The sequence below is a fragment of the Aulonocara sp. 'chitande type north' Nkhata Bay genome, linkage group LG14 (genome assembly GCF_057382095.1).
Source record: "Aulonocara sp. 'chitande type north' Nkhata Bay isolate Kocher_YH1m ecotype deep benthic linkage group LG14, A_spYH_male_GT1.1, whole genome shotgun sequence".
Lineage (NCBI taxonomy): Eukaryota > Metazoa > Chordata > Actinopteri > Cichliformes > Cichlidae > Aulonocara > Aulonocara sp. 'chitande type north' Nkhata Bay.
Window position 1 is genome coordinate 34,569,015 of NC_141357.1, and position 19,191 is coordinate 34,588,205.

The 19,191-nt window shown below is 39.9% G+C and overlaps 2 protein-coding genes across 2 annotated transcripts; one reads left to right on the forward strand and one right to left on the reverse strand.

The window, feature by feature from the left end:
- Nucleotides 1-4,031: 4,031 nt before the first annotated feature.
- On the forward strand, nucleotides 4,032-12,329 carry LOC147315059 (cytochrome P450 2F3-like). Its single transcript, XM_086262268.1, has 9 exons — nucleotides 4,032-4,541; nucleotides 4,756-4,918; nucleotides 5,049-5,198; nucleotides 5,633-5,793; nucleotides 5,956-6,132; nucleotides 10,633-10,774; nucleotides 10,897-11,084; nucleotides 11,191-11,332; nucleotides 11,475-12,329. Exons 1-9 carry the CDS (start codon nucleotides 4,371-4,373, stop codon nucleotides 11,654-11,656), a joined length of 1,476 nt encoding a protein of 491 aa, XP_086118394.1. The 5' UTR covers nucleotides 4,032-4,370; the 3' UTR covers nucleotides 11,657-12,329.
- Nucleotides 12,330-14,133: 1,804 nt separating this feature from the next.
- LOC147315060 (uncharacterized) lies at nucleotides 14,134-17,045 on the reverse strand. The gene is made up of 4 exons (XM_086262271.1): nucleotides 16,348-17,045; nucleotides 16,062-16,095; nucleotides 15,731-15,917; nucleotides 14,134-15,054 (listed from the first exon to the last, which is right to left on the reverse strand). The coding sequence occupies exons 1-4, from the start codon at nucleotides 16,596-16,598 to the stop codon at nucleotides 14,699-14,701; spliced, it is 828 nt and encodes a 275-aa protein (XP_086118397.1). The 5' UTR covers nucleotides 16,599-17,045; the 3' UTR covers nucleotides 14,134-14,698.
- Nucleotides 17,046-19,191: the final 2,146 nt, after the last annotated feature.

The following is a 19,191-nucleotide window of genomic DNA, read 5'->3' on the forward strand; positions in this document are numbered from 1 at the left end:
TAGAGACACGGCTAAGCATTTTGCATTTTGAATAATTTTAAAAAGTTTAAATTTGTTCAGTATTGAACAGCAGAAATGAGGTTTTCTTTTCGGAAGAATGTAAAAGGGGAAAAAACAGCGGCCGACAGCGCTGTAAGCAACAGTAGACTTGTGCGTAACAAGCAAGCGAATAATGAAGAAAGCAAAACTGTTCGAGAGAGAGAGAGAAAGAGAGAGGGAGAGGGAGAGAGGGAGAGAGAGAGAGCTGCGCATCGCAATGGAAGCAAAACAGTAAAAGAGTGAATTCATGACGATGTTTATGTGAAGCGTTTGGATCTTCTTTTGCTGCTGGTTCGGTCAATATTGTTTGGAGAGAGATCAAACTAACAGCCTTAGAATCAGCGCATAAAGGGCGTGAACACAAAGCGCGGACCCGGATCAGCGAGCTGTCGGCTTTCACTTTCAGCCCCGACTGTGAGAAAGGCGACATCTAACTGATTCTGATCCGCGGGTCACGCCCTGTGTTTAAGTCTATGTGAAGAATCCCTGTACCTGCTCTCATTTACTGTTTGGTGGTTCTTGAAATTTTGTGAGATGTCACCAGAGATTCTGGCATTTCGGACAAAATAAATTTATATTAAAAAATCGATTCAGGATTTTAATGAATCGATTTTACGTTATCCAAGCCAGAATCGATTTTAATCGATGAATCGATTATAAAAACCCACCCCTATACCTCACTGATGTAGAACACAAGACCATTACATGTAAATCTTTCATCTCATCATAACTGTGCTTTCTGTTTTTTGTCATGTATTGTTTTTTGTTTCCTTTTTTTTTTAAAAAGAGTTATTGTTTCTTGTATTAATTGGACTATTTTTCCTCTACAGGCAATAAATATTTCTACTATTATTAACCAATAACTACTGTAAATGGCTTTACACCTATCAACAAATCATTAAGGTTTTTATGTAAATAGTCTCATCATGGCTGTTAAAACTTTACAACCCCCCCCCCCCAAAAAAAAAGCCTAACAAGGACAAAGTAAATTAAAAAAAAATTGTTCTCATGTGTGAAATTTTGCTTTAAAATTTAAATCATAGTATTTGCTATGGAAGCGTAGAGCTGACACCCAGGCAATAAAACAACAGAGGTATATCACGTTATACGTGAAAACTTTATTGTTCTAACAATATACTTTTCATGTTTGTACAATATACTATCATGTTAGTACATTATACTTTCACGTTTGAACGACAAAATATTACGTTATTACAATATACATAATTATCACGTTACAACAAAAAACCTTTAACGTACAAACGAGATAATTATATTGTTTGAACAATAAAGTTTTCACGTTATAACATATCTTTTATTGTTTGAACATGATATATTCGTTTGCCTTAAAACATAGTGAAGTGGATGGCAGTGCAGATCAGAGTGCGAGAACATGGCTTGTTTATCGGAATTAATTAAGTTCTATTTTATGCTTGGATTGAGGCATGGGGAGATTTTCTGTTACTGAGCAGGTGGGACAGTATTGTGATAAGCATGCAGACACTCAGAAGAAACCTAAAACGCATGTGGCTATACTGGAGAAAGAATGAGTCTGAGTCGACTGAGGTGGCACGATTTCTTTTTGATCAACTGGAGGGACACGGGAGGCTCCATGGATACAAACTACACCAGCTGAACTGCATTTACACAGGTTATGTTGTCACGCAGAGTATACTGCGAGACATTTACTGAAATATCTTGACCCTTATGGGGTTGAGCAATGACGCAGAAATCACCTAATGTGACGCACGTATGTTAATCCTGGACCAAATTTCATGGCATGTTGACTTCTATGACAAACTGAAGCCTTTTGGAATCTGTATAAATGGCTGTATTGATGGCTTTTCTAGAGTTACGATTTGGCTTCAAGCCTATTCAACAAACAATGATCCCAAAGTCATTGCTGGATATTTCATAGTAAAAGTAGAAAAGAAGATGGGCACACCTGCCAGGATTAGCTCTGCTTTGGGTCATAATGGCAGAGATGCAAAGACTCTTGCATTGGATTATGGATCGAAACAGTTTTATTACTGGGCCCAGCAATCACAATCAGCATATTCAAGGCTGGTGAGCCTTTATGAGAGTCAGCACTGGAAAAATCGTTTCCAGAAATTAAAAGACAATGACTGTTTTTCTGGATGTTTTTTGGACAAGCAACTCATATTGTTTACATGCCTGAACGTCATCGAGGTATGTAACCACATTTATATTCTTTTATTGAGTCAGTGTGTGTCTGTGTGTTAGAGAGAAAGAGAGACACAGAGAGAGAAAAAGTTCGCTTTAACACCCACCATGCACATAAACCAGGCTTATTACCATTATGTTCAGGATATGAAAAAAATGCATATTTCACTGGCCGGAAACATAAAATCACAATGTTTAAAAAAAAGGCACGTGTGTGGTGCTTTTGGTCAACATGTTGAGCCAAAAGAAATGTGCTCTCGTGAGATTTTTTAAAAATTGTTAATATTTAACAGAAAGAGCTGCAACAAGTTGCACATTTGTGGAACACCCACATAATGCGCAGAAGCAGAAATGCAGTTGCTCCAAGTGGACATCCGATTCTCATGTACACCATCCCTAATCTTGTTGTTGTTGTAAGTCAGAATGCGTATCTTTGTGCATCTGTAGATAAGAATTTGTGTGTGCATAAAAAAGATTTGTGTGTGTAAAAATATTTACACAAATTACAAATTCTTTTTGTTAAGGTCTGTTTACAGATACAAAGCAAAAAAAATAAGAGTGAAACTCTGCACTCAAGTTTCAACTTACCAGTACGAATTTTGACCTGATTTTTCTTCCTTTCAGCTGATTAGTCGATGTCATGTCAATCACAAATTTCACTATCCAATCAGAGAACAGATGGGTTTGGCTCCCGGAGGGGTGCTTTACTGAGCTGCAGGTCAAACCCACTTTAGAAAAACTAAATTAGTATTTACGTCTCTTTCAGTTGCACAATGCACAAAGGGTTGAACTCATTGGATATCAATATAAACACAGTTTAATTCATTTGTTTTTAGATAAACAAAGAAACATTGTGCTCAAAATAATATAGAGGAGGGAAGTGAGAGGAGGAGGGAAGTGAGACCGTAAGTGATGGAAGTGACGGGAGAAGGTAAGCGAATTATGCTGTAGGTGACGTCAGACGCCGGAGATTTGGAGGGAAAAAAAGCAAATGGTAGCATAGAATATAAAAAACGCTTTAAAACTTAAAGTATTCCTAAATTTAAAAAAAAAAACTTGAAGTATTCCAAATACACTAATCAATTGTCATTTAACTAACCACATTTGTCCAACTATCTCCAACACCCTGGAGGACAACAAAGAGAGTTTAGACGCTCTCCAAGATTTCATCGACCGGTGCTTCCACGACCTAGTAATGAAGAAGGCCCAGAGCGCATCTTCCCCGGCCAAAGTTGAGACGCCGTCATATTAAAGATTCAAGGCACCTAAAGCGCTTTACAATGCCACTATTCATTCACTCTCGCATTCACAAGCAAGCGGTAAGCTACAGTTGTAGCCACAGGTGCCCTGGGGCAGACTGACAGAAGCGAGGCTGCCATATCGCACCGCCAGTAGGCGGTAGGGTAAAGTGTCTTGCCCAAGGACACAACGACCTGGACAGAGAGCCCGGGGATCGAACCAGTGACCTCCCGGTTATAGATGCGCTTCCCAAATCCCTGAGCCACGGTCGTCCCCTATTAGACAGTTTTTGCAGAAGTCTGTGACCCCCAGCAAGACAGAACTCAATTGATAAAGACCTATCAAAAATGATTGCAAGAACAAATAGCTCAGAAGTGCATTTAACGTGTTTATTGTGTGTGTCGTCTAGCCTGCCGCTGCTGTTGGTTTTGGAGCCGCAATAAAACATTTGACAGTTTTAAAAAAATTCTAAAAAACATAATAAATTAAAGGTTAACTAAGAAGAGTGGTTAATCAATAAGCTCACCAGTGTCCTATTCCATGCTTACGCAAACTCCCTGTTAAATATAAACAGATCTCCTATGTGTGACTGTCCTGGGTCTTGGAGCCAGGCTTTTGGGTTGCTGGCATATTAAGTTCTGTTTTTATTACAGTTTGATTTATCCTGTTCTATTAGTATAGTTTTACTCTTAGTTAGACTTTGCAGTCTTAATCCCAATTGATATTGTCTTTGAGTTCTTCTTTCAACAGGGCTCTCTGTTGCTTTATTTGTGTAGCTGTAGTGTGAACTTCATATTTCTCATAACCCTGAGTCTTGTTGAAATTTCTTTTTGCTTCTAGTTCCTTGACTTGCTGCTGTCTTGTATTTTTTTTCATTATTTTATAGTTTTTATATTATATAGAGCAGGATGGAATCTTGTGCAACTGTGATCTTAGCAGGTTTAATCTTAGTTCTGCTGTGGATGTTTAATATAAAACACAAAAGGAACTGGCATTTGCCTCCAGGACCCACTGCACTTCCTCTCATAGGAAACCTTCTACAGATAGACAAAAAAGCACCTTTTAAAAGCTTTGTTAAGGTAAGAGTTCACTTTTTAAAATATTTGTGCGGTTTTTTAAGTTGTGCAATATATTTTCTCGTAATTTGAGGAGACTCGCATACTTTCTATAAACACACCAAATTTAACTTTAACAGCATGTTGGCATTTAGACAAAATTTCAGATGAATGCGCATTTAAATAAATGATTTATTTAATTTAAATGATTTAAATAAATCATTTTATCTATCTTTAGTTCAGTGAAACCTATGGGCCAGTGATGACAGTATACCTAGGCTGGCAGCGGACAGTAGTTCTGGTAGGATATGATGCTGTGAAAGAAGCCTTGGTGGATCAAGCAGATGACTTCACAGGCAGAGCCCCAACTCCATTAATACACAACCCTAACAAGAAATATGGTAAAGCGTGATCACTTAAATATGTTGTCTTTGTCAAGGCACAAGTGATTTTGTTTCCTAGTGCTTTAATTCTTTCATGAACCAGCATGGCTTCTCTTCCATTACTTTGATAAGTGGTTTAACCTTTCAGGTCTAGGGAGCAGTAACGGGGAACGCTGGCGTCAGCTGCGACGCTTCACAATGACCACTCTAAGAGACTTTGGGATGGGACGCAAGGGGATGGAAGAATGGATCCAAGAAGAGAGTGAACATATGAGGGCTCACATACATAAATTAAAAGGTATAATTTCAGGTGCTGAAAGGTCATTTCACATGCCCTAAATATTACAGGACACTATAACACTAATTGAATATAATCAGTCTTAAGTTTAGCAAGATAGAAACATACCACAGTGGGCTAATGCCACTAACCTATTATTTTCCAGTACTGAATTGACACCCACCACAGCCACCCAAAAAACACAATATGATCTACTAAAACAGTGTTTTTGTGAGCTTCAGGTTGTTAACACATCAGGATGCACAACAACTGATCTCAGAAAACACATTCAAATGCATGAAAACTGTTATTTGGGAAAGCCATGTGCCAACAAACATACTCTTTAAATCTCTTTAAAAAACTGACTAAACAGTGGGAAAGTTGGAAGTGTGGGCATGTCATAACTAAAGTGAAGTCCTTAGTTAATCTGACAGATGATTCCTCTTCTCTTGCAGGTGCACCATTTGACCCCACATTCTTATTGAGCTGTACTGTGTCTAACGTGATCTGCTGCCTGGTTTTTGGTCAACGGTTCAGCTATGAAGACAAGCAGTTCTTACGCCTTCTTACCATACTTTTTCAAATAGAAAACGTTAACAGCAGCCCTGTGGGTCAGGTAAATTAAAAATTAAATAGAAATGCTTTTTAATTTGGTTTTCATATTTTGTATAATAGTATATACGTCTTTTGAAAATCATACTGTAAAAATGATCCAAACACAGTAGATGTATCATTGTCTCTTCACAAGAATGTATGTTGCTATGTTTCTTTACAACAGATATACAACCTCTTTCCGAAACTCATGGACCATCTTCCTGGCCCCCATCAAAAAGTTTTTGCAGAGTATGAAGAAGTGAGAAAGTTTATCAAGATGAAGATCCAAGAACACAAAGACACATTGGACCCCAGCTCCCCACGAGACTACATAGACTCCTTCCTTATTCAAATGAACCAGGTTGGAAAACTTAAGCATAATTTATCAAAGAAAGCTCAAAACTCCAAATACTGTGTTTATTAATCTAGGCAATTAATATAATCTAAAGTGCTAAAAATTTCCTAATCTTGCTATGAATGATTTTAAACACTCCTCTGTGAATTGCCTTCTTGTGATGGAAAGGTTTGCATGTTGTTGGAGGAATTTGTTTGTGACAGAGTCTCCTAAGGCAAACTTGTCCTGGCTAAGGGACCAAATGAAAACTGATTCAGATAATCCCTATGAAGAAGGGTTTTGGGACAAGGAACATTATCTTTCTAGTGGGTAAGGAGCATGATGTTAAATTAAAAGACCCCCAGCTAGATGTGGTCAGGCTTATTTCAACACATTGCACAGGCTCTGGAACCAAACTCCTTTTGAGGGTCTGGACTCAGTGCCAATCTGGTGTTTCAATCAGTATACTTGTATCTCCTCAGTTTTTCGCCTGCACATTGGAAGTTTCACTGGTGGACAAGTGAGTTGTTTCCCTGCCCCTTCCGGTTGGGGACTGTGCACTTACAGTCTTTTGCACTAATGTGCTTAACAACAGTTCAGAGTTCAAATTCAAATTTTATTTGTCACACACGCAACCATACACAGTATGACATGAGGTGAAATGCTTGTAGCTGTGCAATGCCCGAAATGACAGTGGTTTTACAGTATTTACAATTTACAGGTTATACAAAATTTACAGATTTAACTTAGAAATTTACAGTAAAAAAAATGTGCAAATAGCAGAAAGAGATTATAAATTATAGGAAGTGTGCATGAAGAAAAAACAGAGTGCATGTGGTGATGTGATATGTGTGGGAGAGTCCAGTCCTACACCTGGTTCAGGGCCCGAATAGCCTGGGGGAAGAAGCTCCTCCTCATTCTCTCTGTTTTGGCCTTAAGGGAGCGGAAGCGCTTCCCAGACCTCAACAGTGAGAAGAGTCCATTGTTGGGATGGGAGAGGTCCATCATAATCTTCCTGGCTTTGGTCTTGCACCGCTTGGTGTAGATGGACAGCAGGTCAGGGAGCTCTGATTGAATGATGCGTTCGGCTGAGCGCACCAGTCTTTGCAGATCTCGTCTGTCCTGCTTGGTGCTGTTCCCAAACCAGGTGCAGAGGTTTCCCGTCAGGACGCTCTCGATGGTGCAGGAGTAAAAGTTCTTGAGCACCCTCAGTGGCAGATGGAAGTCTCTAAGTCTTCTGAGGAAGAAGAGACGCTGACGGGCTTTCTTAACCAGGGTGTTGATGTGACAGGACAATGACAGGTCCTGAGTGATGTGGACACCCAGGTATCGGAAACTGTCCACTCTCTCCACTGGCGTGCCACTGATGATTGAATTGAATGAATGCTTTATTGGTTTATTGGCCATATGCAGGTTGCCCCGCAGAGGAATAGGACCCCCCCCCCCCCGACTTACACACACAACAAAGACATCACATGGGAATACAGTCGGAGATTGGCAGCGTTGCAGAGAAAACACTGAAAAATTACACAACAATGGGAAAAGTACAAGAGGAAAAAAAGAGACCTCTTCTCACGCTGGGCACCTATGGGAGGACAGCATGAGAACAGGAAACAAAAAAAACTCCTCTGCACAGAGAGCACATTAATGTCCACATCACAACATTAGAGCACGTGACTAGCCTCACTGTAGAACTGAGGGGCTTGTAATTCCTCGCCTGCTTTGTAGTGAAGTCCACGATCAGCTCCTTAGTCTTGCTGATGTTTAGGAGGAGATTATTCTCCTGGCACCAGGTCTCCAGGTTCCTAATCTCCTCCAGGTAGGCTGTCTCGATGTTGTCGGAGATCAGGCCCACAACAACAGTGTCGTCAGCAAACTTGACAATGGAGGTGGTGTCTGATGTGGCTACACAGTCATAAGTGTACAGTGAGTACAGCAGGGGGCTTCAAACACAGCCCTGAGGCACTCCAGTGCTGAGTGAGATGGAGACTTGTTTTGCCACCCTCACTGATTGGGGTCTGTCTGTGAGGAAGTTGAGGATCCACTGACACAGTGATGAGCTGAGTCCTAGATCCGTCAACTTGGTGAAAAACTTAGAGGGAATTATTGTGTTGAATGCTGAACTGTAGTCCACGAACAGCATCCTAACATAACTCCCTCTGCCAGTGTCCAGGTGACTCAGGGATGTGTGGAGCAGGTGAGCTATGGCGTCGTCTCTGGAACGATTAGTCCAGTAAGCAAACTGAAGTGAGTCGATGTGACAGGAAGTGAAGAAGTGATGCGATCTCTTATCAGTCTTTCAAAACACTTCATTACAACTGAAGTCAGTGCTACTGGACGGTAGTCATTGTGGCAAGCGGGCTGTTTGTTTCTTTGGAACAGGGACAATGATGGACTGTTTGAAGCACGTGGGAACCACTGCTTGGGCCAGTGAAAGGTTGAAGATTTCCGTGAACACCGCTGCTAGCTGGTCAGCGCAGGCTCTCAGGACCCGGCCAGGGATTGCATCTGGTCCTGCTGCCTTCCTGGTGTTCACCCTCCTGAAGGTGTTCCTCACGGCATGCTCTGTGATGATGAATGCATTGTCTTCACTGGTGCGCTCCGAGCGCGCGCAGCCGTTTGTTGTTTTAATTGCTGCGGTGTCATTCTGTCCACTTTTTTATGGACAGAATTTCTAGGTGTAGCAAAGTGGTGGAAGGATTCCACTTTGGGGGTCTCACAATCTCCCTGACCTTTACAGATTATGTGGTTCTGTTGGTTACATCAAGTGATGACCTTCAACTTGAACTGGAATGGTTTGTAGCCAAGTGTGAAGTGGTGGAAATGAGAATTGGCGCTTCCAAGTTTAAGGTCAAGGTTCTCAGCTGGAAAAGTGCACCCAAGTGCTGCTAGTGGTTAGCTTTAAGTATCTCAGGGTTTTATTCCCAAGTGAGAGGAGAGGGACATGGGAGATTGACAGATGGATTGGTGATAGTTGCAGTAATGTAAATTATATCCAGCTGGTGAAGAGAGAGCTGAGCATAAAAGTAAGGCCTTTGATTTACTTGATTTCAGGTTCAAGGTTCAAGGTTCTTTATTTGTCACATGCATAGTTATACAAGTATAACACACAGTGAAATGTAGCCTGACACGCTCCTCGACATGTGCAAAAATTGGGGGGGGGGGTGTAGAGGAAGAACATTATATATATATATATACATACATATAGTATATACACTGGGTGAATGTGCAGTAGTAGCATTTACTGGTTAATCTATGTCCCTCACATCTTGCAAGGGACATAGGTTAACCAGATTAACCATAGACCACTACCCAGAGCTAATGAGCTCTGGGTAGTGGTCTATGGTTTAGCTCTGGGTAGTGACTGAAAAAGAATAAGACCATTGTGTAAACAAGCACCAAAAATGACATTTCTTCAAAGGGTGGCTGGTTTCTCCTTTTCGAGACAGAGGAAGGAATCCGGTAATTTTGGAGGAACTCAGAGTACTTATTTGTAACACCCTATCGACAGGGGCTCTGGGTTCTGTTGTTACACCGGGCTTGGACCGGCAAAAGTGACTCGAAATAGGCACTTTGGTGGAGTTACTTTGTGTGTGTGAGGTGCTGTCGTAGAGCTTGATTTATTTGTTTGATTTATTTGTTGTGAATAGAAGTAATTATGCCACAATAATAAGGGAACATTGAAAATATACAACCCGTTGAGGGGACAGATGACATACATGCTTGGGCAATGGAAAGGTTTTATTTTTTGGATTTCTTTTGTTATACTTTAGCTATTATTCTCACATGCAAGTAAAGTTAATGGGATAAATCAGGAATTAGTTCATTTCTCAGGAGAGAAATGAAAAGGGGGAAACTGTTTCGAAATAAATATATATTGTTAGTGCTTATTTTCTGTTTATATTGTTTTATAGAGGCCAGTGTAGGAAAACGCCCCTGGACATGGACTCTGGAACACAGAAAATGCAGAGGAAGAAACACAGACAAACCAGCAACAAACACAGGAAGACACAGGGCTTAAAAGACAGAGGGATAATGAGGGAATGATACACAGGAGGAGAGCAGAGCTGGGAATAATCACACATAACCATGTTCTAATAATAATAATAATAATAATGGATACTTTATTGATCCCCATGGGGAAATTACTCTAGCTGACCTGCATTGGCTACCCATTAAATACCACATCCAGTTTAAAATACTGTTGCTTACATTTAAAATTACCAACAACACAGCACCGAGCTACTTTAGCAAACTCCTTAAATCGTATGTTTCTGCCAGAGGGAACATTGACACTGAACACGGGTCAAGTCTATTAAAGTAAGATATGATGGTAAGATAATAACTGATGACAAACAGATGAGATTATTCACCTCAGGTGTGCAGAAACAGAGGGCTAGAAGCCAGAACAGATCAAGATGCACACACAAATATACACTCACACAGACAGAAAGAGAAAAAATATAAAGAGAGACAGATTGAAGTACAGAGAAGCACAGAAAAACAATGACAACTTTCTTCTCTCAGGAAAAGGAGATTTCCACAACTGAGTTCCACTATGACAATTTGATCTCTACAATAATGACTCTGTTTCTGGCTGGAACACAGACCACCAGCTCCACCCTGAGATATGCTCTTAGCGTGCTGATTAAATACCCCCCAAAACAAGGTAAAACTGTGAATTTACTTTATAATACATTCAATACTAATACATTATGGTTAGGAATACGTCCCTTGGTGGACGTATAAAACAAATCAGAGTGGTAATCATTTCTGCTTTGCTGTGTCCAGAGAAAATGCAGCAAGAGATTGACACTGTTATTGGAAAAGGCCGTTGTCCCAGGATGGAGGACAGGAAGTCCCTCCCTTTTTCACTTGCTGTCATCCATGAAGTGCAACGTTTTCTTGACCATGTCCCTCTCAGCCTCCCTCACTACACACTGAATGACATATCCTTCAGGGGTTATACAATCCCAAAGGTATTCTCAATTCCAAGATCTCATGTGTATTACAGAATCTATTGTATATCAAGTCAGAGAATAATGTTGAAAGCAGCAACACTAACAAGATATATGTTTTGAATAGGACACTGTAGTTATTCCGCTGTTGCACTCTGTGCTAAAAGAGGAAAAGCAATGGGCCACTCCCAGGTCCTTCAATCCCCAGCACTTCTTGGACAATAATGGCAACTTTAAGAAAAGTCCTGCATTCATGCCATTCTCTGCAGGTAAAGAGTCAACACACAGTTATTGATCATCCAGTTCTTTTGCATGTTAAATCATGCAAAAGAATAATTTTTTTCCAAATATCTTGATATTTACAGTGAAAAGCAATTATTTTTAATCAGAGTCCTTTGTGTATCTCTACAGGGAAGAGAAACTGTGTTGGCGAGTCTCTGGCCCGTATGGAGCTTTTTATCTTTATAGTATCATTGCTGCAGGATTTCACTTTTTCCTGTGCTGGAGGCCCTGACAGTATAAACCTCATTCCTGAAAACAGCAGTTTTATGAATGTGCCCTGCAGATACCATATCATGGCCACACCTCGTTAAAAGAGATGAATTTGTTCAGACAGAGTTATAGTCTGGTTGAAGCACTCCAACAAGGATGTCTTCATCAGCTTCTTGTGAAACAGTGATTAGATGTTTATTTTACAGTTAGTTTGCTAGTACCTCACTGATGTAGAACACAAGACCATCACATGTAAATCTTTTACCTCAACACAATTGCAATTTGTGTTTTTTCAGTCATGTATTCCTTTTCTTTAGTGAGTTATTTTTTCTTGTATTAATTAGATTTTTTTTTCTCTATCCAATAAAGATTACTACTGATTTTAACCAATAGTTACTTTTAAAAAAACTACACACCTATCAATGTTAGATTTGTATTGTTTATTGTCATTTATGCTTAGAAATATTTAACCATATATGCTTAGAGGTGTACAATCGATTGTGTAGTGATAGGATGTGTGATCCTTAATAGTCTTCAAAGGCTTTGTGTGCATTCCAGAGTGCTCTGGCTTTCACACCCACATTCTGGGAGCATGGGAGAGGTCGTACATTGTCTTATTGTTTTATGGTAGGATGAACGTATCTATATCTGTTTTAGGCTAAGTGCCTTTTGTTTAGATGAACTGCTGGACTTCAAGATTAGCAGGTTTAGGGAAGTCATTTATGGGGTCACACTCTGACCCCCCCCCCCCCCCCCCCCCCCCCCCCCACACACACACACACACACGCACACTTACACAATGCACAGGCAAGGTACTCTTTGTTTGTATGTAGACGTCATATGTTAATGAACCTATGTATATTCATGTAACCTCAATAAAAGAGCAGTGTTACGGGGGAGCGGACGAGAGCGACTGGGGTCAAGCGAAGGAACGGCGCTTGTCGTGGTTCTCTCCCTCAAAACACGAAGAACTTTGCCTACTTGGTGTTTAATGCTTTTTGCTGTGCAGTTGAATTGTCCTTAACGTTCCAGCGAATAGGTTTATGCTACAAACCTATCATTCAACAAATTGTAAAAGCTTTTATGTAAACAGTCTCATCATTGTTGTTAAAACTGTACAGAAAAAAATACATTAATTAAGTCTAACACGGACTTCAAAGTAAATTCATTTAAAATTGCTCTCCTGTGTGAGACGTTGCTTCAAAACTAACATCTTAGTATTGGCTTTTATTACATTCACTCTTTGATTGTTTGATTGTTTCAGGTTTTTTTTCATGAACACCAAAACTAACAGCTCTAAATAATTACATTTTTATGGAAGAAGGTTATAAAAAGTAAGTGGATAACTTGTGGGATTAGTTGCGCTAAATTTAAGACTATAGAAACAGAGCGCTCACTGTGAAACCGACCTCAAAGCTGAAAGCTTTAAGAAACACATTTTAAGTAATTATTTTAAAAATAGAACAGGCAAAGTTTATCATCTCATCCACATCTATCTCCGACCACCAAACCCGCAACCTCTCATCCAACATCCAGACCGCTAAGTCTGCAAGCCTTTACCTCCTTGGCTGTCTTGCTCATGTAACAGTTTGCTGGTCATGCAACACAGAGCACCTGTATAAAAAAGCCCAAAGCCGACTGTACTTCCTCAGGAGGCTGAGGTCTTTTAACATCTGCAGGAAGCTCCTGAGGATGTTTTACCAGTCGGTGGTTGCTGGAGTACTTTTCTATGCTGTGGTGTGCTGGGGGAGCAGCACAGCAAAGAAGGACTCATCCAGGCTGGAGAAACTGATCAGGAGGGCTAGCTCTGTGGTCGGCATGAAGCTGGACACTCTGGTGACAGTGACAGAGAAAAGGACATTAATGATCAGCTGATCGGCTTTTCTGTCGCGAGTCCGTCTGTCTTGTTTGTTTTTGGCCCACTTTGCACCAGAGCCTATCCCAGCTGTCATAGGGCGAGAGGCGGGGTACACCCTGGACAGGTTGCCAGTCTGTCGCAGGGCTAACACACAGAGGCACAGACAACCATTCGCACTCACATTTACGCACAGATTCACACCTATGGGCAATTTTGATTAATCAATTAACTTGTTCCCACTAACTGCATGTCTTTGGACTGTGGGGGGAAGCCAGAGTACCCAGAGGGAACTTCAATGATAGAGATGTAATGACATTGCTATTTTAGCTGTTACTCAAACTGTTTTTTGTCTTTTCAGTCAGATTTATATCTACAAGAAATGGTACAACTTGTTCCTTTCAGTGTGGGTAACTCTAACAGGAAAAAGTTGTACTTTACTGTTTGTCCTGGCTGTCAAACAGTAAAGTAATGCCAAGCAGTAAGACTTTGGGTATTTTAAAGCAGTCATAATATAATTTTAAAAAAGTGATGCTTATGATAAAAAAAATGAATGGATGTCTTGACTATAATAATCTGCTTGATACACACATTAAGCATGTGCATTTTCAGGTTATGCATATCCCCCTCTTGTACAGATTTGCTTCAAAATCCCTCCTCCCCAGACCCTGGCCTATGTCTGCACTGCTGCAGTTTGTTTGTTCTAGAGAGACAAGCACAAAGTCATGTTGACAAAAGGATTTAATGTGTTAACCTTTAAACTGCATTCCATGTATAATTACACTGTGCACACAGGTGAAAGGGTAATTTCCAAAAGCAGGGCAGAAGACACTGAGAGAAATGTGGACGAGAAAAAAAACATTCAGTTCAGTGAGATCATCTTTTCTCAAATTTATGACACAAATCCAAATCTGAAAAAACAAAAAAAAACAAAACAAAAAACATACCCAATTTCCTTCAGGATCAACCTTCAAGATCAATAAAGTTTTATTGAATTGAACTGAAATCTGAGACTAATATGTTCTTATAAATGTCTGTGTGACTGGAATCAGACTGCTGACCCAGTTAATATCAAGTCATCATGGCATGGAAAAAGTGATACAACACAGACAGTGTTTACAGGAGTAGGGCTTATTTATGATTAACCTGAGGAGCATTGGCACAAAGCCAGGAAGCACACCTTTATTGATTGCTAAATTAGTCCTACAGATTACCCAACAGCTGATTAGTAAATAACAACATACTTATATTACAAACATCAATATAAGGAATTTGAAAGCCCTGTCAACTAAAAAGCAAATCCTCCACAGTCAAATGCATCAAAGTCGGAGTCTCCTTCGAAGTCGAAGCTGTTAAAGTGTGGGGAATCGACATCCTGGCTGCAGGCATGGAAGGAGCCCCCAGCAGAAAGCTCAGAGAAGCCCCCTGTGCCGTGGGCAATTTCTGGGGGTCTTGTGGCAAGGGGAGAGGAAGGGGAGCAGGAATTGAGGTAGCCCAAAGCAGAGGAGGCTGCTGCCCCTCCCATCAGTAAGCATACTGCCCTCACTGCCCGGGCATCACTGCTGTTGCCATGGCGAAGACAGTCGGACATACGGTGAGGTGGTGCCACAGAAACACTACGCAGAGGCTGCCGTGACACATTTGCTGTAAAAGATGTAAATGTTGTTAAATTCACAAATTTATGTGTAGTTTGGCTTATTTACCAGCCAGACAGCATATATTATACTAACTGGCTACTATAATACTATTATACTACTACTGGCAATAGTGTATATGTGTGTACTAGACTTAGTATTCATAAACTACTTAAATTAAATGGGACACAGTAGAAATACAATTAAGCTATATTTTTCATTACTCAAAATTAGATCAAAACACGATTAACCCCAACTCTGCCTCTGTGTGCTCTGTTACGGCTTTGCAGGTGCTTAAGGACACCATCTGTCATGCTCAAAACAACAGAGCACTAAATTATAAAGGAAAAAACAAACATGAATTGTCCAAATGCATCACATTTAGCAAATTAAATTAGTCAGAGCTTCAGTAATTAAGATGCAGTTGTAACTGTAATAAAGCAACAGCTGTGTGACAGATGTGATAATGTGTAGTTTTAGGCATAAATGCTTCAGAAATGTGTATTGTCAAATTTCTGAATGTGCTTCCCATTTGTTTTATTCACAAATCGTTTTATATCCATTAGTTCATTAATTAACCAGATTAGAGTTTTTGTTCATTTGTCTTGTTTTTTCTGTTTTGTGAAATTAATCAGCACCCTTCTTCAATCTACTGTCAAGTAATTACAAATGGCCTAAGAGCTGACCTTGGTTTTGCCCTCTCTCTCTGAAGGAGCCTCCCCGTTCAGTGACCCTAGTCAAAGGAGGGGTGCCCTCACCAACCCTTGGTGACCCGGGGTCTTTATCACTGGCAGAGTCGGGCAGGGGGTCTCTATCTGTGATGCAGGGAGTGAGTCTGCGTTGTCTCTGAAGTGTCAGGGGTGACATGACACCCTAGCAAATTGGAAAAAGTAAACGTTATTATATGACAGAAATAAACAGTCTACAATTGGAACAGGAATCTAACAAATTAGCAGTGAAAAACATAGAGAACACAATTTGTTTTAATATTAAATAAAACAGTGCTACCTAACTCACCTCTCTCACTTTCCTGATGACCTTCAGCCAGAGCCTGTGAAAGATAATGACATGTCATGATGTTTGAAACAGATCCAAAGTTTTATTTTTTATTTTTTCAACAGCAGAAAAGCCTGATAATCACGTGCAGTAAATTTATTTGGTAACAAGTAGAGCAAAGGAAACCTAAATTTCAGAATGTATGTGTGTGTAAATATGCCACCATGTGCAAAACAACTGATAGTGAATGGGTAAAGGACATCTGAGCTCCAGAGGGAAGGAGACAAAGAGAGAGCGTGAGACCTACGTGCAGTCGTCTGGGTTGTCTGAGAGCAGCAGCAGGAACTTGTTCTGTGGCAGGATAAGAGCAAAGCAGCAGTCCCTCCTGCCCCCTGGAGGCAACTTGGGCAGGTCAAGTATTTCTCGTCCCTCTGCAATTGACTCACAGCTGCTATGTAGTGCTACTACTTGGTCTGGAGGGGACTCTGCATCCCGGCACACCAGCAGGTTACCCTCTGTGGTCAGCACAAGGTACTTCTCCTTCCACTGCTTAAACATGAAGCCGCCTCCAGAAAAAAGAAAACAGTACAAGTAGGCTCATAAATAGGAGATGAATCAAAAAGTGCCAGAACAGCCAAAACAAGCTGAACAGGAGGTCCTTCTGACTAATCAGACAAACAAGTCCCAAAAAAACAACTGTAAAAAAATAACTGTAGCAAAAGCACAGAGAAAATGTTATGTTATGTTCTGCCATTTATCATATCATCTGAAGTTGTTTTTTCTGAGGCTTTTCAGTCTGGTGCTGTTTAGTCTGACTGAAAGAAACTGATGGACATTATGGACAATGCCAGGCATCCTCTGCACACGGCCATTAACAACCAGAAGAGTCTGTTCAGTGACAGGTTGCTTCTCCCAAAGACAAGAACTAACAGACTTAAAAACTCCTTTGTCCCACACGCCATCAGACTGTTTAACTCCTCTCTGGAGGGGAGAGGGAGGGGAAACAGGAGGACAAAGGAGGGGGGAACAACTAAGCTGTGGTGCCTCTTCACCTCACTGTGCAATACCTTTTGTGCAATACTTTTGTAAATAGTCAACGGTGCAATAGACTCAATACTTGAAATGTGCAATTCACTTGTATTTTTATTTTTATTCCTATTTATTCTATTTATCCCCTTCGTATATTTTATTTATATTGTCTCTGTGTATGTATATATATATATATATATATATATATATATATATATATATATATATAATATTCTGTAACTCTGTAACTTCTGTCGGTGCTGTGCTTTTTTGGAAATCGAATTTCCCAGAGGAACCCACCCGAGGGATTAATAAAGTTCTATCTAATCTAATCTAATCTAATCTCTTCTGTGGAAATTCCAGAAGATGATGAACTCATTCTGGTGTAAATAATAACTTGTGGCAAAGGATTTATGTTTATTCTTTTGGATTTGGATTATTTAGCATTGTAGTTGCTCATTTTTAACATGTATTGTTGAATGTTATGGTTGTGACTAGAGATGGACCGATCCGATTGGTATCGGTCCGATACTGACCTAAATTACTGGATCGGATATCGGAGAAAAATAAAAAAAATAAAAAATGTAATCCGATCCATTAAATATCACGAAAGCACCTCGCAAAACTTGCAACACGCCGTAACTCACCTCAGAACGTTAGCACGTCGGAGCAGTATGCATCACGTGATAGAGCGGCTGTGGCATGCAGGACCTGTCGGTGGTCTGGATAGCATGTGGAGCTTCGCTAGCAACCCGGCATTTCATCTCCCATAAAGTTATCCCCGAGAGAAGTAAAGCAAGTGTGTAAGTCCATCTCTGAATGTTTGTAAAGCATTCCTGCGTTAAGCTTAACAAGCGACTGCCTCTTCTTGCTGTTACTTCAATCATGAAACTGCTTAACGATCAGCTGATCGGCTTTTCTGTCGGGAGTCCGTCTCTCTGGTTTGTTTTTGGCCCACTTTGCACCAGAAAGAGGAAACCAGCGGCTGAACAACAGCAGCACGTTTAAGCTTGATAAGCTGTTGTTAGAATGTATTTAATATTACTTTCTACACCAGGATCTTTTTCTACGTAGCTGACGCTGGTAACTGTGCAGGGGCGGATCTTGCAAAGTTTAGCCAGGGGGGCCGATAGGGCATGAACAGGGAAAAGGGGGCACAAAGACATACTTTTCTTTCTTATTCTCATTTAAAATGTCTAGCTTTTAATAAATAATTATCTGACACCCAAAGTTTTAATTTGATGTAAAATGAATAGAAGTCAATTACTGTATATAGTGACTATTAAGTCTAATATATATACCCTAGTAAACTATAGTACTTTTTCCTTTGGGAAGGTACCATCTGTGCAGTCTGCAATTTTGTTGAAGAAAGATGTTGAATCTATTTAATATTTCTTGAAAAAGAATTGATTTCTGTGCATTTTTTTTCACACTGCATCAAATTAAGGTTGATTACGTCGATTAAGCATCATGAGGTGGAGCGTGAGGGGTGGTTCCCTATTTTTTATTTTTTTATTTTTGTTGTTGCTGGGAGTTGGAACCCTATTAGTTAGGTTGCTTAATATTTACGCTAAGTACTCTTTAAAATACCAGAATAGGGAGGATGGTGTAGGTTTAAGTTTATTAGATTGATCAGTATTGCTGAACTATGAAATATTATTTTTTTCCATACAGGTATAACAGAATAGCTTTAGTGTAGTTGTTGTTTTAAACTTGAGTATGAACTTATACAAAATGCAGCAAGATATTTAAAAAAACCAGTTTTGTTGATTAAAAAACACTATATCGGCTTCATATCGGTATCGGCAGATATCCAAATTTATGATATCGGTATCGGTATCGGACATAAAAAAGTGGTATCGTGCCATCTCTAGTTGTGACCACAAGTTTTTATGGTCGAATTCAACATGACCAAGATCAGTTGCGAGTAAGGAAACTGACTAACATTTATTTTAAGCTCTTATTAAAATTATACAATTATTATTAATGTTAAATAATTAATTAATTATTTATGTTTTTATTATATGTCTCAAACTTGCTTTTTAAACAATAATTGCATTTCTGTTGGCAGTTATCAAAATGACTGTCTCCTGCTTTTTTATATTTAGATTTTTTTTAGGGT

What these genes read in the sequence shown, in the direction of transcription:
- LOC147315059 (XM_086262268.1), top strand. Translation starts at nt 4,371, where the DNA reads ATGGAATCTTGTGCAACTGTGATCTTAGCAGGTTTAATCTTAGTTCTG. An exon ending in CAACCCTAACAAGAAATATG is followed by an intron (nt 4,919 to 5,048) that starts GTAAAGCGTGAT and finishes TTAACCTTTCAG; the next exon opens with GTCTAGGGAGCAGTAACGGG. An exon ending in TCACATACATAAATTAAAAG is followed by an intron (nt 5,199 to 5,632) that starts GTATAATTTCAG and finishes CTTCTCTTGCAG; the next exon opens with GTGCACCATTTGACCCCACA.
- LOC147315060 (XM_086262271.1), bottom strand. Translation starts at nt 16,598, where the DNA reads ATGTTTAAGCAGTGGAAGGAGAAGTACCTTGTGCTGACCACAGAGGGT. An exon ending in TCATCAGGAAAGTGAGAGAG is followed by an intron (nt 15,918 to 16,061) that starts GTGAGTTAGGTA and finishes CCAATTTGCTAG; the next exon opens with GGTGTCATGTCACCCCTGAC. An exon ending in AGAGAGAGGGCAAAACCAAG is followed by an intron (nt 15,055 to 15,730) that starts GTCAGCTCTTAG and finishes CATCTTTTACAG; the next exon opens with CAAATGTGTCACGGCAGCCT.